The following is a 25,650-nucleotide window of genomic DNA, read 5'->3' as shown; positions in this document are numbered from 1 at the left end:
CTACCTAATAAACTCCTTGATGCAGAGTAGTTTTGCTTTTGAAAAATTCGTTTGGTACATGCATCTTTTAGTCCAACTTTTAGCGACTGGCAAGACTACACTAGGCTACTCGAGCATTTTAATAGGGATTGTGGAAACAAACGGAGGGAACCAAATCAAAGCGACGCCGCTTCTTCTAGTGGTTTCCGCGCTTTAGGCGGAAACCAAACGGGCTGTTGTGAACGAACACCAGGCTTTTTCTCAGAAAGCCTGGTGGGCGAGGTTAATAGCTCATTCATATATGTACCTGAACCTGATAGATGTTGACACTTTCTTGATTGACATCTTTCTGAAGATTTAGTAACCTTATATTATAGACTATTAAAACTCTATTAAACTGTCCTACTGTCCTTACCTGTATCAGAAATGTTACAGGTCTGTAGGCTCTATTTATCATTATTCCAGTCAATCTCTGAATCTCTGATACATCTCTTGGGGGGAAAATATATAAACATATGTGTCACTTAATTTCTTCAATCTTTTTTCTTTTACATTTTCTTTTATATATCTGTATTGTTTTGTTGTGGTTTGTGTTATATTGTGTGTAGTGGGTATGGGTCTCAGGTGGGGAGGGGTTGGTTTACGGTGATTGTTTTGTTTGTTTGTGATTTAAAAAATACAAATATGGGCTAGAAGGAGGAGAGAGAAGGTAGCGCAGAGGACCGAGGGCAGGACAGGAAACCAGAGTCTGCGAGGACAGGGACAGGGACCGGCAATGGAATAATACCACTATAAAGACAGTACAGGCTGGGTTACACCAACATGGTTTAAACCTTTAAACTGGATTAATGTTCTAATCCTGTTTCACCGGGGATTTAAATGTAATCTAAACCTTTGGCAGGTTTAATTTCCATTCAATCCTAGAACATTTAATTGGCAGGAATTCTGACCTATTCTAAAACTGGATTAGCAGATATATTTGAGCAACCCCTGGAAGAGGTTTATATGTCAGGTTTATTTCCGTTGTAGCCTATTGACAATATAGCTGCAAAGCATTATCTTCACTGGATGTAAACAGAATTTTTATTGCAGGAAAGTTTGAGACAGGTAAAATTACAGATTTTAACAACTGTATAAAAGAAAATGATGAAGAGACAAAGACAAAATAATTAAAATCAGGCCATGTATTTATTTATTTATTTTCCAATTATTTGGAGCAACGAAATATTTACAAGGGAGAACTAATATTCCAAAGTATTCCATCATATCAAAATATACATTTAATTCAACAATGTAATTGAAATTCAATGACAAATACAGAAAGGTGACATAGAAATCAATTAAATTATCACACAGCAAAGACTGAGCCACCCAACATTCAAGGATATTGTGCAAAAATAATTGTTTAATCGGTTTAGATTAAGACAACAGCCTTTGTTTGGCCAACTGAACCTCGTCGCTTAATACGAGTCACTCATCCAGAAAGTTTTCCACCAGTTTGTTGAATTCATCTGCAAACCTCAGGTGAAGATTGTGTTTCCCTTCTGGCATCAAATGTAACCTAAAAGTGTCAAGCAAATAACATTACAAGTACAAGTTGACGTATATGTGTGTGTTTGTGTGTGTGTGTGTGTGTGTGTGTGTGTGTGTCTGTGTGCATGCGTCCTCACCGCGAGCCCCTGATGTGTTTCAGTAGGTACTGCGGGTGGAAGCTGGGAACCATGGGGTCTTTCTCTCCATGGATAATGAGGGTAGGACAGCTAATAGAAGGCAGAAGGTCCATACAGATGTTCCCTAAATAAAAGACATCACTTAAGCAAGTGTGAAGTGGCTTAGCTAAGCTTCAGTCGTCTTTTTGGAAGGTAATAGAAATGAACAAAGCATTTAAAGATGTAGATCTAGAGAAGTAAAAAAACAAGTTCCAGGCCACCCTGATCTGGCGAATGAATCTGCCATGTTATGGCTAATAACCTCCCGCAGCTGGATCGGGTTCAAATCTGACCCAAGGCCCTTTACATGACCTATGTCTCACCGGTACTCACTGTCACTATCCAAATAAAGCAGGAAATAAAGCTGGGTGATATGGAGGATATTTTTGACCAAATACCTCTAGCAATATTGTGATGGGTAAATGTAGAGGACACCAGGAGTGGGGACCAAATTATTTGTTATGTTATAGCTGATCTACAAGTAGGCCAACTTAATACCTCCACCAATTTTCTTCCCATGAGGCTTCATATGTTATCTAAACTTTCTAGATGTCTTAAATAAATGTTAAATAATGCCCTTTCTTATGCTAGGGGAAGTGGCAGTGCCCTTCTGGAACCCCCTGTCACTTCAAAATGTTGCTTCCCCATTTTCAATTATGCCTAGGTGCCCATGATGAGGATGTTCATACATTATTACAGAGGAAGTTGCTGTTAAATAAACATCATAAATCATTTCACTGATGTTACCGGTATGAAAAAAAAAAAAGAAATCACACCCGAAGTGAGCGGTGCTAGAAAATACTGTTCTGAAGAATTCCAGTGATGTCAGCATGCAGTCAGACGGACAGACATTCGCTAAATTAATAGTTAGATATAGTATATGTATTCTAATGTTTCTCACCAAATGTTATTAATTGAATTGTGATTAATGTACTGTATTTTTTATGTTTCAAATCTTGAAATCAATGTGTGTCCCTCAGTTGACTGCCACCCCTGTTACGCTGAAGCAAATCCACCTGTAACTGTCCCTTGACTAATTCCTCTCGCCACATAACTTCAGAAAGTAGCATGTGTTTTTGATAGGAAACCATATACCATAAGAAGTATAAGTATCATGGTTTAATTTGCCTTTTTATCAATGTGTTGGGTTGCATTTCTGTTGTGGTAAAGCATAACATGTCCACCCTGTTAACTATAGAGGAAATTGATACATTTTCACAATTCAGAAAATATGGTTTATAAATATATTAAAAAAATCTTACTCAGTGTTCCCAATGTGCTACCATATTCTTCATTAGCTACACGAGGAGTAATTGCCATCTTTAGCATAAAATGTCCCCCTGTTACAAACCTGTAACGTCCCCCCTGTTACAAACCTGTAACAGGGGGGACATTTGTCCCATTCATGCATTTGTCCCATTCAATGCATTTGGTCAAAAAGTTTAGGAAATAATTGAGCGACAGATATTTTCTGACAGCTGAACATGTCGTCTTTCAGGGGGAAAAAAGTTAAAAACCTGTAAAAGATTTTTTTTAAAAGGTTCCTATACTCAAATGGCACCAACTACTAAGGATGACCTCAATACCTTCTGGTCTATGGGCAAACTGTGAAATCCCATCCACCCAACCCTCCCAGGTCTTGGCAAAGAGCTCTGATCCATACATCTCCTCCATGGGCTGCCTCATCCTCGCACTCCACTGGGAGACATCACGGATAGCTAGGTGTGCACACAGACAGAAACACATGAACACACACAGGTGCCACATTTTGGGCATGTCACTATATCCTAAGATTTTCTAAGAAATTCAAAAACTTGAAGATCTACAAGCTCACAAAAGCAGCGCTTGTAGCTGCAGAGGTGGAGCTCTAGTACCATTGTAAATGCTGATGTCTTGTTGGGAGACATAGGCATTGGATCCCCAAACTACCATCTTGTTGATGAGGCCTGGGTTTTTGGCTGCTGCGATCAGGGCTGTAATTCCTCCATCACTCCAACCCAGCAACGAAAACTTGTGAAAGCCCAACGCCTGCCAAGGAAAACCTTTTAGCTGAAAAGTTCTTTGATCGCCTAAAGCCTGAGTTATACTTGGTTGCACGCGGGTGTCACACCCTAAAAATAGCCAGTCTACAAGCTCACACGTCAGCTATTATCGGCATATGACACACAACCAACTATAAATCAGGCATGTATGTTCTAAAGCAGAAGACTGATATCAGGTCACCATGAGGCAGGCTAATATGCTTTAGCCAAGTTTAGCACAACGTCTAGTATTTATTATGTATGGTATAAATGTTTACCTCAAATGCACCAAATACTCCCACAACTGCATTAGATCAAGGTATTAACTCTGTAAGTCTGTATGACTTTGAAATTCATTACTTAGCTGTATTTTCTCATCCACATACTTTCTATTTCAACTGTCTATCCTTCCCTTTGATAAAGACACACATAGCATTTGATATACAGTATGACACACTCAGGTATGCATTGCATTCCATGATTCAGATACTGCAGGTAGCTTGGGTGGGAGAATATCAGAATAATGAGACATAACAGGTCGATTGATCATTGATTGATTAGACCAATGTTTCTCAAAGTGGTGTTCTCCCAGGGGTCCCCAGCAAAAGTATTAGTTAGGGAATAGGATCCAAATAACAGGTTTGTAACTGACAGTGTAGTGTGCAACAAATGGACCCCTAATGCATGCCAAACTGGGGGTCCTTGAAATTAAAAAGTTTGAGAAGCACTGGATTAAGGCTCTTTTCCACCGGCAGCGATAACGATGACGATAACGATTTAAAAAAGTGGGTTTTCAATTGAAGTGGATCGGCAGCATCCACCAAACACCGATAAAGACAACGATAGCCGACAAAGTTGGATCAACAACGATGTGGTTAAGATCACAGTGATATGGAACTGGGTCTCTGACAAACAGCTCGAGGTGCGCTCTGAGCGAGCAGCTGTTAATTAGCGCCTCTTCACATTGATGTCCGATAACTTTATCGGACATCAATATGAAGGCATAATTATCGCTGTGATATTTTATGGCTATCATCATCGTTATCGCTGCCGGTGGAAAAGGGCCTTTAGACCTTCATCAAATCCACTGCATCCTTGGCGTCTCTCTCAAAGAAGTCTGGGGGGAAGTCTCTCTCAGGAGGGCGAGAGCGTCCATATCCCCGGGGGTCCCAGCCAACCACTGTGAAAGCCTCCTTATTCAGAGACTTCAACTGAGGCCCAAAGTCAGTCTGAGCACTTCCTGTGGAGGAGAGGTCAAAACAGAAACAAATAATATTCATAACAAATAACCCTTCTCTGGGGTTATGTATGTGCAATGATTATAAAATTAAAGCTGTCAGAGAAGAAGAAAGGGAGAGATATGGGAGTCTAGTTTTAGCCTACTGCACATTGGTTCTCAAAGTGGGGTCCAGGGACCATATACCTTACATTGCTTATTCAAAAATAGCAGATATAAAAGCTCACAGCGGGTCACTTCATGCCCCTTCTGGGGGTCCCTACTGCACAAAACATTTTCAATGGGTGTCTGCAGCCAAATAACATGTGAATTTGGGGGTCCTTTGCACGAAAAAGTTTGAGAACTATTGCTCTAATAGCATTCACGTTGTCTTATTTACCCAGTGCGCCAGGCAACAGGAGGACAGCATGGCTCCCTCTACCAGTCTGCTCATAATACAAGTCCACTCCATTTACCTGCTTTCTTCCTGTCGTCACAGAAGAACTAAGAAGCAAACACATAAAATAATCTTGGTAATTCTAACAGTGAAAATAGAATACGATACATCAACAAAACAAAGCTTGCCCTCTTGTGATGCAGTGGGCCTACATTCAATAATCACACAAACCAGTCTACTTTGACAGGAGCTATAGTCAACTTTTTCATTGTAGGGCCGACACTTTGTTTACATCCTAGTCTAGACTAGGATGTAAACAAAGTGTCTGTCTGACAATGGCCAAAATGATTATTTTATCATTGTTTTACGCTTTTTGTGGTCATTTTTGAATAGAAAGACATATATGAAGCTTATTTCTTTATAAAATATTTTCAAAGCATTATTTTTATTTTAGCATCCGTTTTTCAAGAAAAAGTTGGCTATAGCTACTTTAATATAATGTTCTACACAACAGCACCCTCTAGTGCAAATATACGGAACTAAAAACAAATGTAGCGCAAATGTCAACAAAACAACTGAACCTAAAAAAGCGAATTCTTCCCTAAGAGAAATGCAGCATACTTTGCACTGCAGTCATGCTGCTGACATTTACCAGTACATCTGGATCCCTTTCATAGCTTTTCTGATTTCAGTTCTATGCGTGCAGAATCGTCCTCCCAGTAACCACAACGACATTGCTCACAGGTTCAAAGACAGACAGACAAACAATCAAAGGAAATCTTGTTGTCTAACCGAGACTGAAAATCATTTACTAGCAGCACGTCAAGTTAGCTTTGGTGAATGAACCAGCTTGGAATGAACGCAGCGCGGATACAGGCACTTTGGACTTCCGGGTCTCTTTTTTTCTTTCTTTTTTTTCTTACCTTACGGTAGACCTATATCTTTCTTTTTAAATGGAAATGCCAAGTGCCATTGTGTCCCCATGATATAATAGCCTACAGCATATCTCGTAAAATAAGCAAAATAGAAAAAATATTAAAAAAAGAAAAAACTCAGGGTGAAATAAGATAATCACTTAGGTTTGAGTAGAAGTAAGCTAAATGCCATGTCCCAGCTCATATTTAGGATTTTAGGCCTACTCAGCTTCAGTTACAAATAGGTAGTAATACAAGTAGGCCTAATACAATTCAAACAAAAAAAAGTATAGTAAGTAGGCCTATTCTGTTTCTCACCAAATGTTATTAATTGTGATTAATGTATTTGTTTCAAATCATTAAATCAATCTGTGTCCCTCAGTTGACTGTCCCCCCTGTTACGCTGATGCAAATCCACCTGTAAATGTACCCTGACTAATTCCTCTAGCCACATGACTTCAGAAAGTAGCATATATTTTTGATAGGAAACCATTTACCATAAGAAGTATAAGTAGCATGGTTTAATTTTCCTTTTTATCAATATTTTAGGTTACATTACTGGTGTGGCCAAGCATAACATTTCCGCCCTGTTACGCTAAACTATAGAGGGAATTGATACATTTTCACAATTCTGAAAATATGGTTGATACATAAAACTCATACTCAGTGTTCCCAATGTGATACCATATTCTTCATTACATGAGGAGTAATAAAATAAAAAAGCATAACATTTCCCCCGTTATGCATGGTCACCCCTGTTAAAAACCTGTAACAAACCTTTAACAGGGGGGACATTTGTCCCATTCATGTGTGATGCATTTGGTCAGAACATTTTGGAAATCATTAATTAAGCTGGGAAGATATATTTTTCTGACAGCTGAACATTCCCTCTTTCAGAAAATAATCTTAAAATCCTTTTTTGTAAAGGTTTCTTGGCTGAAATGGTGACAGAATGCTAGGAATGACCCACAGGGATGAAGTGATTAATGTATTTTTGTAATAATAATCACAATAAAAAAGTAACTGGCAACTAAAGTTTTCAAATAATTGTAGTGGAGTAAAAGTACAACATTTGGATCCAAGAAGTAGTGGAATAGAAGTAAAAGTATTGGAAATTGGAATTGGAAATACTCAAGTAAAGTTGGCTACAAATACCTCAAAAGTGTACTTAAGTACTTGAGTAAATGTACTAAGTTACTTTACACCACTGATAGATAGACCTTTAGGCCTATTTATCCATCAAATTCAGTTGTCATTCATTGTCATTCAAGGATGAAACAAAGATAACAGGTAGGAAACAAGTAGGCTACGATAAGTTGTAACACTAGTAACAATATTGGTAACAATATGAATATCAAACTTAAGGTTTGTCTTAATTAATAGAGACAGCATCTGCATCATGCGCGTGCACTTGGATCCTAAATCCAAGATGCGTAGCGTGCGTAAAGATTCTAATAATCATCAATGAATGTGTGAGCCACAGTGACAGACAGCTTTTTGTAAACGCCTCCACTCTCTGCTTGTCATGGCAAACCAAACCACACACAGGAACCCAAGACAAAACAAACTGCGCTAAAAATACCTCGCTGAACAGGAGGTGTGAAGAAGGTGTGTGTAACATTTACTGTAAGTCACATGATAAAACAAAATCACATTCTGTTGAATGTCCAATCAATTCCATTATCTCATCATCATTATCATCATCATCATCATCATCAAAAGCAAAAACAAACAAAAACAGCTCATTACACAGCCTAATGGGGGATTTGTGAGTAAAATTACAAGAACGTGGTAGAATGTCCGTGTTGACAACTACAGGGGAACTATGGATGAAAGCGCAAGGCATGGAGAAGTAATAATCGATTGATTGATTGAATATTAAATAAAGGTTTAGAAGTTTGCATAGGAAAACTTACAAGTCAGTACAGTTCACTGATACAAGGTCAACTAAAAGGATAAAGACCACAGGAAAGCCTTTAGGCTTGTTTGCATTGGGGTCCCTTTTTACTCAATTCATACAACATTAAATGACAGACAGATAAAACACAAACAAACAAAACAAAAAAACATCAGCATTCTCTCGTTAGAAAAGTAATATAGGCCATAATATAATTGTTTCATGCACCTGTATAGGCTATCATTTGTGTTACAGTATGCTCATTGTTCAATGAGTCCAGATCAATCATATTTCCATGAAGTAAACATACATCAAAACTAGACCAGGTCAACCTGGTTGTGCCAGACCCCTGTCTGTCATCATCATTTATGACATCATGCCTTTTGTAGGCATGTCATCATCATGTCATCATCATATATACCCTTTATATAGAAAACCCGGACAGACCGACATTTGCTTATGTAGGCCTACCCATTTCATGGGTCTGGCAATAACTTTGTATACATTCAAGCTTAGTCCTTTAAATGCATAAGCCCACCCAAACAACTGGCCAAAATGACATATACCATTTTGCCTTTTCCTTCCCTCAGAGGTCATTGCTCCAAATATGGCCAGCTGCCACTACCTCATATACAGTACTCGCTATTGGCTCTGTCCTCCTCTGCCCTGAAGTGCCAGGACGGAATGGCCCTCAACCATCTTGTGGTTGGTATGTGACTGTCCCATGACCTATCCCTGGTGGGCTAAATATATATCCAAGAAGGCGTTGCTCTGCGAAGGTCACATTGCGTCATCCCAAACCAGCGTATTCTGAATTAACTTGCACTCAAGCCATGAACCAGACTTGTTGAGAGCTTTATTATGCCCCAGGTCACACTCAGAGCACTTTCTATGGAGGAGACTACCAAAAGACATGGCACATGTCAAATCTCTAAATGATCTACCTGTTGAGTTGGGCTGTACTGCTGCAACGCAATACCGGAGCACCGGATTATTCTACTTTGAGGAATTTGAATTTGAGCAGCTTCAACAAAAAGGCTACTGGGTGGAGAATGGTCTAATCTGGGAGTTAAATTGAGGAACTCAACTTCATGTGCTTTGCTTTTTTTTTTTATTAATTATTTTAAAGGTTTTTTGGACATGGGTAAAGGAATGAGCAAGGTACAGTACATTGAACTGGATCCCAGCACTTAAATAAATTATAATACTGACATGACAACAACTTATAACGTATAACAATGTTTAACATTACATTAAGTGTTTGGAAAGTGAAAGTTTATAAGTTCAACATGACTTACGATTGTTACGTTTCTAACCTTAGTTTCTATCTTACTTAAGGTCCTGCCGGATCTTTATCTAGGAAACTTCAAAGGTAAAGTACCACCCACTTATTCCACGTAATTTCTGAATATAAATGATTTATTGTTATGGCAATCTAACAGAGCGTTTCAGTTCCTCCTGTGAAGCGACATGTGGTGACATGCAGCACTGAGCTCTGTTTCTATAGACAATATGAACCACTTAAACCCTACTTTGTTGATCGGGGTCCCTCAGGGGTCTGTAGCCTACTTGGTCCTCTCCTTCCACACCAAATCTCTTTGCCAAAAATAGCCGATCTACAAGCTCACAATAGGTATCACAGCAAAACGTGTCGTGATCTGTGAACTGATATTTTCAAGGAATGTTCTCATATTTTCGAGCGGTGCTCCTGGAAGAGCTAAGCTCCAACTTTGGCTTTGTCCGGTTCCCGAAGAATGTCTGGGCCCTAAAGTAAACTGAAACGTGGCCTACATCTGGCCTAGATAGGGCCTATATCTTGGCACAAACAGCTCCAAATTTGTTGTACGTAAAAGGGAAATGTCCGGGACCTAAAGTAAACTGAAGCGTGGCCTAGATACAGTATGGCCTACATCTTGGCACAAACGGCTCCAAGTTTGTACGTAAAAGGGAAATGTCCGGGACCTAAAGTAAACTGAAGTGTGGCCTACATGTGGCCTAGATATGGCCTACATATTGGCACAAACGGCTCAAAGTTTGTTCTTCGCCCAGGGTCCCATTGACCAAACTTTGCAGGACGTTCTGTGATTGGCTAGCGGGACACTTGATGAAGTTAACTCATATTAAATAGCACCAATCACCCAGAGTCTTATGACACACCCAGGTCAGAATAGGTAAGGTAAGTATTTTGTGTGAAAACTATAGCTGATGTGGTGATAATAAATCAACCTAGTTCTGAATAAACACAGAAAACTTGCCCCCGGTGGTGTGTAGTAGTCTGTTTGGTGGAGAGACACCTTTTAAGGACCTTAAAGCCTTCGTCAGCAGTTGGAGAAAATAGATTACTTTCAGGGATGGTTGTTTGTAGGCTCATGGTTGTGGGAGGGGTTCCCCCTTCACGTGGGGGTGTCCCTTGTAGACTCTCCACTCAACACCTTTCCTAAGAACTGACACTCTGTGATAATAAGGTTGTTGATCTTCTGTACCACACAGCGGTGGAACAAGTACTGTTTTTTAAGCAATACCACAATGTAGAAATACTACAATACTGTTATAATTAAAAGTCCTGTATTCACAATTTCTAAAATCTTAAAAGTAATCATAATTTTTCAAACTTTCTTTGAAAATAGATGATCTACAAGTACTTGGAGGTTGACTATTTTAGAATAGTCAAAGTGTAAAATAGGGCTTAAAGGGATATTACACTTTCAACAGGGAGCAGTGGAAGGGCCTCTCTCCACATACACACCCATTGTAACTTCAAACTTCATTTTAACCATGATAGATTCATTAAAAACACCCATTGTTTTTTCTGGTGACTCATACTACCCTCCTAATACGTGAGCAGGCCGTGTTTTTTCGATAACTTTTTTCATTTATTTTTAATAATTATTTGGGGAAATGGAAAAAATGAAATACAAAAAAATAATTATTAAACAAATGAAAAAAGTTATCGAAATAACACGGCCTGCTCACATATTAGGAGGGTAGTATGAGTCACCAGAAAAAATAATGGGTGTTTTTAATGAATCTATCATGGTTAAAATGAAGTTTGAAGTTACAATGGGTGTGTGTGGGGGGCCTGGATATGGACATTTACATCAAATATCTAAATATTCAATCAAGCTAATTAAAAACTGTTCAGGGTATTCATAAAAGCCTGATTAGATGATAAAATTACCAAAAGTTTTTTTGAAAGTGAAATATCCCTGCAGTAGGCCTACATGAAAAAATGTCATTAGTTACTTTTCACCACTTAATCCTGTGTACCAGAGACTGCACTGTTTATGAAGAACTTAACTTCTTTACATAGGAAAAGTTTGAGAAACTGTGTCAGGAAATGTCTTAATGATGCTGTTCCATCCATTTCACAAATGCCACCAATGCTTATATTGACATTCGAGCTTTGCTCATCATATATTGTAATATTATTTTAACAGCTGAGTGTGCGTGTGGCCGTGTGCTTGCTATCAAGCCGTGTTTCTTGGCTACCCTTTCCGACTCTAAACATGTAAAGCCGAGAGGAGCTGAACAGTTGGTGTAGGGTGACTGTTATATTGGTGGGAGACGGCCGACCGCCAGTATCCTGTCACCAGCTCTAACAGAACATCAGCACCTCCAGGGTTTCCCTAATCCCATTTATCTTATAGACAACAACTACACACTACTAGAGGACATGCACTTCATTATCTGACCTAGAAACCTGGTAAAACCTTCTGCATGTCGTGCATAGACATTGACCATTTGCATTTGACCTTTTTAAAATAATCCATACCCTCAAACCTAATATACTTTGTTGAAGTCTATAGACAGTTTTTACAAAAAAACTTTTTTTGGTTTATTTATTTCAGTTTAGGAATGGGCCTAATTTTCAAACAGATTTGACAGAGGGTTTAGCCCTGGCTGGGCATGTATAGATCGCATCAGCATGCTGCAAAACGTGCAAAGCATGAGAAACATTGCCATGGGCACATCTGCCCTAGCTTGGCTTCCTTTTAAGGAACAAAATTTGATTAGAACATTTACTGTTTCTTGCTTTGGGCCAAGGTGTTGGGCTGTTTTAGAAACGCTGGTTTTCCGGTTTTTCTTTCAGTTCAAAATAAGAGCAGACCTATAAGGCCATATTTGCTTGGGACATTATATATGGGGAGTGTCTGCAGGGTGTTGTTGGCACGGAGAAAAGTCTTTATTTAGTTGTGGGTTAGGTGGGGTGATTTGTGATTGGAGGGAGGTGGTGACTTGAGACTCCTGTTGTTTTTCTTGCGATCCCCAGATTCTCAAGACAGGGAGCTGCTGGCACGGCACAACATCACCCACATCCTCTCTATCCATGACAAAGCTGCACCCATGCTGGAGGTGAGACTCCACCATGTCTGCCTGTCTGACCTTGACACAGAGTTACTGACCACATGCTGCACACTGGAAGGCTTAAATGCTGTGTAATGCACCTGTTACTATTCTGGTATGAAGGGACAGTGGAAGGAGGACTGGCTAATGTCCGCCATAGACTTCTCTAGTCTAGACTCTACTCTGTCTGGTGGCCTTTATCAAAGAACACGCACGCACGCACGCACGCACGCACGCAGCCACGCACGCACACTTCTCTATGTGAATTGGCAATGTAAAACAATATAGTGGACTATATGTTGTTCAGGTTTGGCGTTCTTACAATGTGTCTTTTGTTAACATGACGGATTAGACAATGGCACTGATGTGAAAGTCAGACTTTCTTATTTAAAATGTTGCAGGGAAAGTACTTTTGACTCGTAGTATCAGTCTCAGACTGGGAATTCACCTGTAGTGATCAGCAGTAGCTGATATTACGCTAGGATATATTGATAAATTAAATGACAAATAATTTATAAGAGCATGCTGTTTTTCCAATAAAATGCATTCCCAAAATGCCTTAAGCGCCTATAGATGAATAGATAAATAGGCTATAATAATCTAACCCACATTATTTTGTCTCAATCAGCCTGCAACCTGCATGTCCATAAAGATTTGAAAGTGCAACTTCTTTACAAGGTTTCTAGTTTTTCATATCCTGCGAGATTAAAATGTTTGTACTGACAAACCTCATACTAACACATGTTCACAGGGGACGAGAAAGTTGTTACTTGTTCTGGGTGATTTCCATTTCTATAATGTAGTGTTTCTTTGTTTTGTTTTTTTAACCTTTATTTACCCAGGGGAGGTTCACCGAGAACTAATTCTAATTCTCAAGAACGCCCTGCTTCACATTCACACACAGACACACACAGACATTAACCTGGGAGCTGACCAGTGCAACCACTCTTATACCGTTTACCACTGCTCCACTGGAGCAGTCGGGGGTTCAGCTGTCTTGGGGAGTTGTATGGGAGAAATATTTTGATGTATTTCATCACAGCTGCGATTTGTTGCTTGAAATGATGACAAAGCACTGATTAAGAAACCTAATTATGTAAAACAAAAAAATAGATAAAAGTGGAACATCATATTCCGAAAACAATGTTAGAACGTATGAAGACCATTTTCTTCTTTTTTGGCACAGTGTCGTTTAAGTTTCTTTGCTGTATATTCCTAAGATGTTGAACAATTTTGGATGAGTCAACTTATAGATGTGCATACTTTGCAGCCAACAAAAATGTTGTGTCAGGGTGTTTGGGTGGTGCAGGTGTTGAGTTCCTGCCCATCACTGTGCGATTCCTCCATGGTGCACACAGTGGGCTGCATTCGCGGGTTGGAAGCCGGCAGGGGAGGGTGCCTGTTCAGGAGGAAGCGGAACTGTGTGGGATAATTGTGTTCGCCAGTAAAACTCCTCACTGTCAGGTGAAAAGAAGCAGCTGGCGACCCCACGTGTATCGGAGGACACATGTTGTCTACACCAGGGGTTTTCAAAGTGGGTGACGGGGCACCCTGGGGTGCCACGACGGCAGTCCAGGGGTGCCGCGAGATCATTTGATAATATTTGGAATTTATTTGGACACTTGAAGAAATATTTAGTGTCATTTTAAATTTGAAGTACAAAGTTATTTTCAGTCAGTTCTAACCAAAATGGATATTATCTCAACGTTTTCCTCGCAACATAATCACTAAAATATCATCACTGTCAGGCAGAAACCTCTGTCGCACAAAACTAGTGAAAACAGCAGATCTACAAGCACACAACGCCTCACGATGCGAGGCGTTGTGTGCTTGTAGATCTGCTGTTTTCACTAGTTTAGTACATTTTATAGATGATAAATACAAAACGAACGGTTTGGTTTCCACCCGACAACGACGATATGCTATAAATTTAAGGCGGGAGTGAAAATTATAATGTAGGGGTGCCTCGGATTAAAAAGATATTTATGGGGTGCCCTGAGACAAAAACGTTTGGGAACCCCTGGTCTACACGCTCCTCAAGACCAACAAGTAGTATGCATAGCCACGTAGTCAGAGTAATGAGATGTCGGACTTATGGGCAGTCCCCGCAGTGACAGTGATGTATATGTGGGCGAATTGGTCAAGTCAAAAATAAAGAAATAAAGAAAAAACGAAACTGTCATGTCACCAGATTTCACCCATCTGTTGTTTGACATTTGACCTCTGTATTATCAGAATGCAGCTGACATCTTTACTTGCTTCTTTCACAACTTTCATCTTTTCTCATTGAAAGCAAGCCTACCAGCCATTTAGACATTTCTGTCTGCTCTCTCTATCCAATGGCTGCATGTCAGCATATTTTCACTACTAAAGAGAAACAGCAACCTTTACAACAGTATCACTACCCAGACTGGTCAACCACCAAAACCTTTCAAAAGGTTTTGCCACAAATGATGTGACAGTATACGGACACACTGGATACATGCTGTCACTCCTTATCTGCTGTGCCTACTTATTACACTACACAGTTATTTTTAAAAACAGCAGCTCTACAAGCTTATTGTGACGTGCTGTGAGCTTGTAGATTGGCTATTTTTGCTATTCATCATACACACTGTACAGCTTAAGTGGTTAATGCTCGTTCTGTCACCGCACTGCAGAGTTTGATCTGTTAACTAGTTACAAGATGTGACATAGTTTGTAAAGTCACACGATGATGACTCAGGTCTATTTTGTGACTGCAGCGTACTGGCCAGATGGACGGCCTATTTGCATACCCAACAGTCAACCTGTTTAAGGGTTGATTTCTTGGAAGGTGCCTCAGCGTTTACAGACAGAGCGAGGGATGTTTTTTATACGGCTGGCTGCGCTTCTACAAGCACTGTTAAATGTATTGCGTGTAGAAAATAAATTAAATAAAATGTACTGTTCGGTCCATATTCTGGATGGACAAAGGTGGTATAGGCATGCACATTGCAAAGGTGTGGTCGGGAAACTATATTTGTGTTGGTGTGTGACGTGTGTGCATATATACTGTGCTGTGTGGTAGTTTGTGCTGGCCTATATGGACCCCTGTGTCTCAGTGTGTCCCAGAGGGCTCTGGGGTGTTTGCTGAGGTAGTCATTTAGGGACAAGGTGGTTTCTCTGTCTACTGGGGCTATGCACGGCACGCACCGTCAGCTGTCAGGTGCACATTACCCAATCTCTCTCTCTCTCTCTCTCTCGCACGCACGCACGCGCACGCACGCACGCACGCACGCACGCGCGCACGCACACACACACACACACACACACACACACACACACACACACACACACACACACACACACACACACACACACACACACACACACACACACACACACACAGTGATCAATCATGGCTGAACATGTCCACAGGATATCAGATTTTGGGGGCTGTCCAATAACATGAGGATAATAGCCCTCAAATGGCCAAGATGTTTAAGAGTCTGTTCAAACAGTTTGACAAAAACTAAAACTAAAAACTAAAAAAAAAACGCCCTTACTGGTTATTATTATTACACTTAGGAGTATATTTCATAATGTGACAGCATTTATTTTTCTCCCTCCAGGAGTTATCATATCTATGTATATCTGCTGGTGACCACTCTAGGCAAAACTTGTAAGTATCCCGCTTCTACAGGATTACTGTGTGCTGACAATAGAGATATATGACTATTACAATATGTATTTCTTGACCATGTTATGTTCTGCAGTAAGGTTGTGTTTTTTTTTTGTGTTTTTTTCTCATCAGAATCAAACACTTCAAAGAAAGCATCGTGTTTATCCATGAGTGCCGACTTAAAGGAGAAGGCTGCCTTGTCCACTGGTGAGATAGAAACCACACCAGAACTGTATTGGTAGAATGTAAACTGCATGTTCCAGGGTTAATTAAACTGTACTAGAGGAGGCTATACACTATACAGTACATCTAAATATCACATGAAAAACAAAGGTTAGAAGAAAAAAAAATCCTAGTTGACTGCACTCTAAAAACAAAAACTAGGCTCTACTCAATTTTATTGGTGAAACATTTTTACACTCAAAAATATTGAGTAAATATTACTGTTATGAAATCAGGTAGATGATACTCAATTAATTTGAGTAAAAGTAACCAAAACTTTTACGTACTTATTAACAACTAAAATTGAGTACAATGACCTAAAGAAATTGAGTAGATATAATTAAATTATTCAGTCAATGCCACAAAAGACTACAAGTAAATACATTGAAATATTAAGTAGATCTAATTGAATATTAGAGTATGATTTAACAAAACAAATATGTCACATTTACTTTATTCATTTACTTTTATTGATTTAATTCATATAGTACCATTTACCCCTTTCATTTACTTTACCTTTTACTCCAGGAGTACATGATGTCAAATGAATACACATGAAATAATTATGCAGATAATTATGTTTTTAATCAACTAATTGTGACCAGTGTAACACCACATCAAGTATGAACATTCAACATACTTTAGTATATGTAAATGACATGCAACAATGCCTGCAAAAACAATATGTTTAAAGATAATGATCAGGAAAGGGGTATCCCTGACACTTTTAAAATTCTGTTTACTAAAGAGCAGTGTGTGTTCACAATACTGTATATAAGTACCTCTAATTGAACTGTGCATACTGTAAGTAAGCAGTCTGTCAAACATTATGCACCATAAGAACAATGAGCCCATCAAATGAACAGTAAGTCATAACCACAAAATACATTAAAGACAGTCAGAGGCCATTTGGCATGAAAGAAAATCACAACTTGGAATATGAAATAATAAATAAGCATTTACAGTAGCTCAACATTTAAACATATTGACTATGCACACGTGTAATGTCTATATGCTAAACTGACCTGTTTGCATTATGACTCGAATGCACCAGAAACAAAACACTTTACATTAACTAATTACTATCAGCAACAAATACCATTGCAAAAATGCTGTTTTGACAATAAATCCACTTTCAGTAGGTTATACCCACTTTCTGAGAGCATCTTGCTGAACAGTAGTCGGCAAGCAGACATTTTTTCAGTCTCTGAACTTTGGCTGAAAGGTGTCCAGGATCCAACTCAACTAGTACTTTTTGGAACATCTCAAGACCATATCTGAGGTTCTTGGGGTATCTCAGATTAAAGGCATAGAACAGTCCCAACAGATAGCAGCAGACCCCCAAGATTGTTGAGGGCAGTGATGCCCTTAATCACAATACCTACATCAGTAGGTTCATTCATTGAGTTCTCTTGGTTCTGCAGCAGGTAGATCTTCATCTTCATCATCACCTCCTCTGTCAACTTCTCTTCTACTCTGACAGGTGCACCAGCAGCTTCCTTCCTGCACACATTGTGAAGATAATTGTTTAGAGCTCACTTTCAGGCTAAATGTTACAAGACACACAGACACACATTGAGCAATCCTAGCTGTCTCCACACATGCAGCCCTGGGCATAATCTTTAATCAGTTGGACCAGACATGCAACGGATGCAACAGCCATTCAGCCAATGTCACAACCTCATTCTCTGGACATCACTATGCTGTTCCTTTGCATGTGATGGTCTCATCCACGATGACATTAAAACGTCAAAACATTTATTTTACTAACTTGAAAGTCCTTGATCTTGACACTATCTTCTTCCAGATGGTCGATGAGACATCGGATGATGACCTCTCGTGTTCGTTGATTGGGGATTCCTCTCTGCCTTAGTAGCTATTAAGACATACATTTAGAAATGAATAATCAGGAGAGAGAGAGTTGCAGGGGATAAAGATGAGTTTAGCATAAATTAATATAGTAATTATTGTCATTAGCCAGGTGAAATATAATTAAAGCAGTTAGAGTAAATGAAAGTTTCATACCTGAAGTACAATACTCATTTGTGCCCAAACTGCCCTTCTTGGACTGGAACATGGACAGTAGTTTGGGGGTATAGAAGTCCAACATTGCCATACATTTTGGCTCAAGATTCAGTGTGGTGATCATCCTGAACTTTGCACTAACCTGGAAGACAGAGATGAGGGGAAGAGAGTAAAAAAGAAGACATGTAGATAATAATGTAGGCCTATACCTGTGCATTTTATCTTCATTGTACACACCATTGTATGCAGCTGTGCATAGCTTGTAATAAATGCAAAAAGTCACAATGACTAGAGGGCTTGCACATTCCTCTCACTGTAACCTTAACTAGCTGCAAACCTTTGTAAATAACATAAGTTATACCCAATACATTTGTGTAGCCTATATGCACAAAGATACAGTAAATCTACTTACCAATATTTGCAAACACTCTCCAGGTTTCTTGTTGAAGAAGATGTGTGCTGCTGCTGTTTGTTGACAGAATGTTCCAGTAGAATTTTCCCATGAACCCTTTTTTTCCCATGAACCCTTGTGTACAATTTTGAATCTTAGTCATAATCTACTCAATTGTTTAAGTTGTTGTGAGAGATGAAAGATTATTAAGTTGGAATGAATAATAATTAAGGGTCTTTTTAAATTGATCCATATAAGTACTCCATACTCAAATATTATGAAGGAAAATTACCAAAACAAATTGAGTATAATTCATGAATACAATCAGTTGGTCAAATACTAATTTATTCTCATGAAATTAACTCAAATAATATATGTACATCTAACTCAAAAAGAACAGTTGGATTTTTACTCATTTTGTTTGGTGTGACCTACTCAAACAATCACATACATGATATTCAGTGATTTTATTGAGTAAATATAACTTTTTCTAATAGTGCTATTTACTCGGTCACAGAATCCTTTCTTAGAGTGTGATTGAGATGCCATTCTGAGCAACACTTCCTGTGTATACACATTTTAGATAATTATTTTGCCTGGTGCTGTAAACTATACATTTAATTTATATTTTTATTCCAGAAAAAAAAGAACATTAATAATCCCTACTACTAATTCACAGCGATTATTTTTCGATTATTTTTAGGCAATTCCGCGATAGAATCACATTTACACTGCTTCTAAAGACTCCACCTTTTGCACAAAAAACGCGCCTTTTTACCCGAATGTTCTTAGCTGCTTCTCCTGAAGCTATGGTATTTGCACGATGTACACTTTGTACAAAAGTAATGTGTAAGTTTACTGAGCATATCTTTCCCGGAAGTTCTCCTACGCAATTTTCGTCACGAATGTATCAGGTTACAGTTTGCTTCAAGCCTCAAGCAGCGACGCAGCGAGACTGCCCCCCCCCCCCCCCCCCCCCCTTCCTCCGAGAGAGAGGGAGAGGGAGAGGGAGGGAGGGAGACAGTGAGCTGGAATATAGGCTACCCCTCTCCCACTACTTACATTGCGCGTGGAATGGATCCAAGTACAACATTAACCTCTATGCTGGATGTGTGAATCACCTAAAAACAGCGATGTTTGACGAGACACACGTGTGTTTGTGTAGTCCGTTAATAACAAGCATGGTACGTTGGTAGCGATACTTTTGTACTTTTACTTGAGACCTGAAGTTGGGAAGTGTTACCGAATATGTGTCGTGTTTCTATGCGAGTCTAGAACGTAACTCGACAAGTGTTATCCTTATGCATAGATTAAAAGCTGCCATTTCATTTGCCTTCATGTTGAAAGTGAACACGTAACGTGTGAAATCAGTGGTGGACATTTTAGACTGAAGTAAAAGTATCAATGAGCAGAGTGAGACCAGCACAACAGAACAGAGTAGCTCAAACGGGACCAATAGTTTGTCAATAGACAGTGTCCACTCTTGCTGTAGCCTCGCGTAACCCATGAGTCCCTGCATGGGCTATAGTGCGCACACATGACAGATTTGGTGAGAGGCTGATAGCCTATTCATTCACTTCACCTATATACCCAGACAGTACAGCGACATAACGCCGATACCTACTCAACCTCTGTAACAAAGGAGGTTTGCTCATTGGGATGATGCATTTGCAACGTCACTTGCCACACGGCACGGATATTTTAAAATTTTCAACATGTTACACCCATAGAGTTATAATAAGTAGGTTACACCACGGACAACCGCTTTTCGCTTGCGTCGCGTGTGTGAGTGAGTGAATGAGTGAGTGTGCGTTCATGCCTCGGAGATAGAGAGAGCACAGATACAGACAGCGTCTATAAAGCTGCGTGAGTATGATGTTTTAAGCATTGTTTCCCAAGTACTGTGTGGGTCTCGACCCACGGGTGGCTCGCGAAATGGGACTGTGTGTGTGTGCCAATGTTGTGTATTGTAACTGCGTCTTCTATTGCAAACAGTGCTAAACTCTACAATCAATCAATCAGTCTAGATACAACAACCTCGCAAATTTGCCTACAGCCCCCCCCCCCACCCCCACACCACTCAAAAGTCCTCAATTCAACATATAGGCTACGTCAGTAAAAGTACAAAAGTATTGACTGTCAGCCCAGACTACACTGGACACCTTACACAATTGTTCCTGTTTCCTGAGTTATTGGTGTCCGACCAAGTGTGCCTTTTTGTTCATGATAGATATTGACAATAAGGTATTGAAAACATTTTAATCTGAATTAAAACCTAAACCCTTATGTTGATCAAATATAGAGCAGTCCTGCCTGAGCGCCCCTAAACCCCTTATGTTGATCAAATATAGAGCAGTCCTGCCTGAGCGCCCCTAAACCCCTTATGATGATCAAATATAGAGCAGTCCTGCCTGAGCGCCCACAGGGCGCGAAGCCTTTCTAGTAATAATAATAAAGCTCTTTGGGGCAGAGTGAAGTCCACCTCTCTTTCTTTCTTTGTATTTCTTAGTTTTTAATTGTGATAGTCATTTGAAAAGGTGGATGGTTGTGGCGGAATTTGAACCAATGCAAGCAGGGATACTCTTCTCATCATGTGACTATTTGCCTTGTCGTTTACTGACTAAGGTTTATGCCATTTACTCTGATTTGGCACTTGTAAGTCTGGTAAGTTGATAAGAGTGCCTGCTAAATGCCTAAATTGACATTGTCATTGGGATACATGAGTTCCCAGTGGGTTTGAGTTATTTACACAAACCAAGAAAAGAAGCACTTAAGAACCAATAGATCAAAACTAAAAAGCGTACTTGTTGTGTCCTCCAGCGTGGCAGGTGTGTCCCGTAGTGTGACCCTGGTTGTGGCCTACATCATGACAGTGACGGAGCGGGGCTGGGTGGAGTCATTGGCTGCTGTGAGGGCAGCCAGGCCGTGTGCTTCGCCCAACTTGGGCTTCATCCGCCAGCTGTTGGAGTTTGAAAGCAATGAATTGACACAAGTGAGTAGAAAATGTGTGTTTTAATTTGACCACTTAAAGTCGCACTGCAACGGAAGTGCTCCACTTGTTACACTTCCGTAGGCTATGGTGATGCATTTCCTAGTTAAACGGGCCGGAAGGCGGGACAGGACAGGACAGCGCAGGTAGGAATGTGATTTGATAGTCAAAAAGTAGGTGGGCCATAACTCATTGAAGACACTAAAGGGATATTTCACTTTAAAAAAAAAAAACGTTTAGTCATTTTATTGTCTAATCAGGCTTTTATGAACACCCTGAATATTTGTTAATTTTCTTGATTCAGTATTTAGATATTTGATGTAAATGTTATCTGGTCCTCCCTGTCCAGGGCCCCTCCCCAGTCCCCATACAGGTAGCCAGATAAGTCGACCTCTTTCAAAGTCGACCCAGGCTCGTTTCCCAACGGGTCTGTGGCCTTAAACTAGATGCAGATTAGACTAAAATCAAATCTGTGCTTCTGGGGGTCCCTGGAACAAAAACGTTTGCAATAGGGGTCCATCCGTGGAACAAACTATTTTGAGATGGGGGTCCACGGGCAAAAATACATTTTGGGGGTCATTTTGGGGGTCCTTAACCACTGATAGGCACATTCTACAAATGTCTTCTAAATCATAACAATTTTCTGAAAAAAACTTATGTGGCCATCAGTGTTTCTCAAACTTTGTCATGTGAAAGGACCCCCAGAAAGATATGTATTTGACTACGGACCCCCATCACACAATATTTTGTTCCAGGGACCCCCAGAAGCAAATATTTGATTTTTGTCTATTCTGCATCTAGCTAAGGCCTCAGACCCGTTGGGAAACGAGTTTGGGGTCGACTTTGAAAGAGGTCGACTTTTCTGGCATTCCCCATACACACCCATTGTAACTTCAAACTCCATTTTAACCATGATAGATTCATCAAAAACACCCATTATTCTTTCTGGTGACTCAATACCCTTCTAATATGTGACATGAGCTGGCCATTTTTCGATAACCTTTTTCATTTATTTTTAATAATGTATTATTGTATTACATTTTTTCCATTTTCCCAAAGAATTACAAATAAATAAAAAGGTTATTGATAAAATACGGCCAGCTCACTTATTAGGAGGGAATTATGAGTCACCAGAAAAAAATAATGGGTGTTTTTGATTAATCACTCCCATAGACTGTAACAAGGCAGCGGCTATGGAAACAATTTGTGTTCATAGGAGATGAGACGTTGACCGCGGCTTGTGATTTGCTGAACCACAGGAATTTTCCACTATCTTTTACATTATATTGTCACTACAGATATGCTCTAAAAGTGCAAAAAATGTATTTCACTGCGTCTTTAAGCCCATATAAACCAGTAAGACGCCCTAAAGGGCAGACCTGGTTGGTTGTTTAAGTTGGACAGAATGTGGCCAAAATGTGGCCATATTTTCCCAAATATGACATCTGACATCATAGATGTTTGACGTCATAGACCACATGAGATTGTCACAATATGTCCATACATGGGAATATTTCCCAGATATGGGCTTAATATTGATGACATCAGGGATCTCCATATATGGGCATAAAGTGGTTGGGGCATCATCTGGGAATCATCTGGGAATGCCCATATATGGACTTAATATTGACCCAGTTCAAGGCCTTAATTTCCGGGCCCGTTGAGAACGCTGAGCTGGTCAAGTCATCATTGTGATGTCAGAACAGGTCAGTGCAAATTAATTGTCTTGGCCATTCATTTGCATCATAGTGATGTCAGGTCAGTGTAAATGAATTCTGTCTTGGCCATTAGGGATGGGTATAGTCTGCGATACTTTTAATGGTATCGATTGCATGACGTCGATACTATCGGGTATCGTTTCACGTAAAAACGAACGATACCTCGTTTTGATACTCTGGAACGCATGCCCTGGCCGGTCACATCTGTAACAGTTGGGCTACTGAGAGTTTAATGACTGCTTTAGTAGGCTACACTCGTTACTGTGGGAAATAGCCGACAATAGCCTATAATGTTTATTATTATGATGATTATCCAACGTCTACTCTCCGCTCCGCCACACTGTGTGATCATCATCATGACCTCTGCTCTACCGCAGCAGCGGTAGAGCAGTTAAACTTAAATAAAAAGTATCGAAAATAGTATCGAAAAAGGTATCGTATCGATTCCCAGGTATGAAAAAGGTATCGTATCGATTCAAAGGTGAACGATACCCATCCCTATTGGCCATTCATTTTGTTTTATTCTGCCAAAAGAATTGTGTAAGAATGATACATTCTATTACACTTTACATTTCTACCTTTCAGTCTCTCATGTTTTTTCTCCTCTCCTTTCTACTTTTTGTTGCATCTCCTCCCTCTCTCTGTGTCCAGTATCGAGCATGGTGGACGGACAAGTACAAGAAGAATCCTTTCAACGACGACGAGGAGATCGCAAACCTATTGGTCCGCAAAAACCAGGCCTTGGAAAACAGCATTGCCACAAATAACTCATGAGCCACTGCAGTCAAAAAGCCCTCCTGGCAGACAATTCCATCAACCCAGTCCATTAATCTACACTAGAGCAACCAGTGTGCCTCCCACACAATGACGGTGAGGAGGAGTTCATGTTGACCATTCAGCCCACTCTAGATGAGCAGTGACTATGAAGTTTGGTTGAACTATACATCCACATCCTTCTCTGGATCAGGGCCCACTTGAAATTCTTGAAAGCGTTTGCGGCCCACCCATCTGACCACTGTTGTGTTTTCTTTTTTCTATGTTATATTATCATAAGAATCGTACTGTTTTGCCAATTATTTGGGGGCCCACTAGTAATATCCTCACAGGCCACCAGTGGGCATCGGCCCACAGGTGGGGAGCGGCTGGGATAGTGGATGTTCAGTGATACTACAGCATACAAGGGCAACTGGCGGCCCGGGGGCCACATGCGGCCCTCACCTTCACTTAATGCGGCCCGCAGGTTAATACCGGAATACTGAATATATTACTGATGTCAGCTGTTACAATTTCAAACATGACCTGTTTTAATTCCGTCAGTCTATATTAGTAGCTTAATGACTAGTATAGTAGTATTAAAATGTATTTTCTTGAGTATATAACTAAATGCGTTTGAAATTAAATCAAAATGTTACATTTCAGGATTCCAATTAAGAAATAACAAAAGAAAATCAGGATTCCAATTCAAAAGAAGCAAAAATAGCCGATCTACAAGCTCAAAACGCATCGATGCGTTTTGAGCTTGTAGATCTGCTATTATTGCTTCTTTTGGATGAGATACTAGAATGACAAAGTAGGACGTAGCAATATGCAATGTGGCCCTCTGGAGTGAAGGTGGAAATATAGTGGCCCTCGCCATCATCAAAGTTGCCCACCCCTGTACTATATAGTATGGCTCTCACATATAGGGTAAAGTCAAGCCAATGGGGGATTTTGTGGTCATGGTCTTAAGTCTCTTTTGAGATGACACAGCCTTGGCTCCGCCTCCAACTGTCAAAACAACATGCAAGGGCAGTCAAGCAGAACCCCAAAATATGGCCTATGTAAACACTGCAAAATGTGAGTGTGTACATTGACAATTTGTGGTGCATTAATACACTCTCAGAGTTGATTTAACTCCCTTTATTTTGTAGTTGGCCTCTACACAAGCACATTTATATAACTTATTGTGTTGTTTGATATGTGTCTGTAATCGTGTTGTGTATATTGGAATTGCTCTGTACAGTAGAAATATATAATGTTTAAATCAATCATGTTTTTGTTTTCTTAGTTTTTAGCCTTTTTAAAAACATATTTATTTTTCTTTGTTTAAGCGACTTTGCGTATATAGGCCTACAGTACCTAGAAAAGCACTATATTATTATTATTATTATTAGACATCATCATCATAATCATCATTGATATTAAA

General features: G+C 39.8%; 2 protein-coding genes across 2 annotated transcripts; one reads left to right on the top strand and one right to left on the bottom strand.

Annotated features, from left to right (window-relative positions):
• Window positions 1–1,175: 1,175 nt before the first annotated feature.
• bphl (biphenyl hydrolase like) lies at window positions 1,176–6,172 on the bottom strand. The gene is made up of 7 exons (XM_080722007.1): window positions 5,975–6,172; window positions 5,326–5,429; window positions 4,783–4,949; window positions 3,563–3,716; window positions 3,275–3,406; window positions 1,650–1,773; window positions 1,176–1,540 (listed from the first exon to the last, which is right to left on the bottom strand). Exons 1-7 carry the CDS (start codon window positions 6,055–6,057, stop codon window positions 1,450–1,452), a joined length of 855 nt encoding a protein of 284 aa, XP_080578133.1. The 5' UTR covers window positions 6,058–6,172; the 3' UTR covers window positions 1,176–1,449.
• Window positions 6,173–9,273: 3,101 nt separating this feature from the next.
• Window positions 9,274–24,239, top strand: LOC308287156 (dual specificity protein phosphatase 22-B-like; the record flags this gene model as incomplete). Its single annotated transcript, XM_080728276.1, has 7 exons — window positions 9,274–9,294; window positions 9,472–9,505; window positions 12,404–12,486; window positions 16,071–16,120; window positions 16,253–16,327; window positions 21,579–21,750; window positions 24,117–24,239. The coding sequence occupies 7 exons, from the start codon at window positions 9,274–9,276 to the stop codon at window positions 24,237–24,239; spliced, it is 558 nt and encodes a 185-aa protein (XP_080584402.1).
• Window positions 24,240–25,650: the final 1,411 nt, after the last annotated feature.

This window comes from Nannobrachium achirus, assembly GCF_963921795.1.
Source record: "Nannobrachium achirus genome assembly, chromosome: 1".
In the NCBI taxonomy this organism is placed as follows: Eukaryota; Metazoa; Chordata; class Actinopteri; order Myctophiformes; family Myctophidae; genus Nannobrachium; species Nannobrachium achirus.
The sequence above is the reverse complement of the archived record's forward strand: the minus strand, read 5'-3'. Positions and strand labels throughout refer to the sequence as shown.

Coding starts and splice junctions, on each gene's coding strand:
- bphl (XM_080722007.1), bottom strand. CDS start 6,057: ATGTCGTTGTGGTTACTGGGAGGACGATTCTGCACGCATAGAACTGAA. Junction 4,950..5,325: donor CCTGTTGCCTGGCGCACTGG/GTAAATAAGACA, acceptor TCTCCTCCACAG/GAAGTGCTCAGACTGACTTT. Junction 3,717..4,782: donor ATGCAGTGGATTTGATGAAG/GTCTAAAGGCCC, acceptor TTTCCTTGGCAG/GCGTTGGGCTTTCACAAGTT.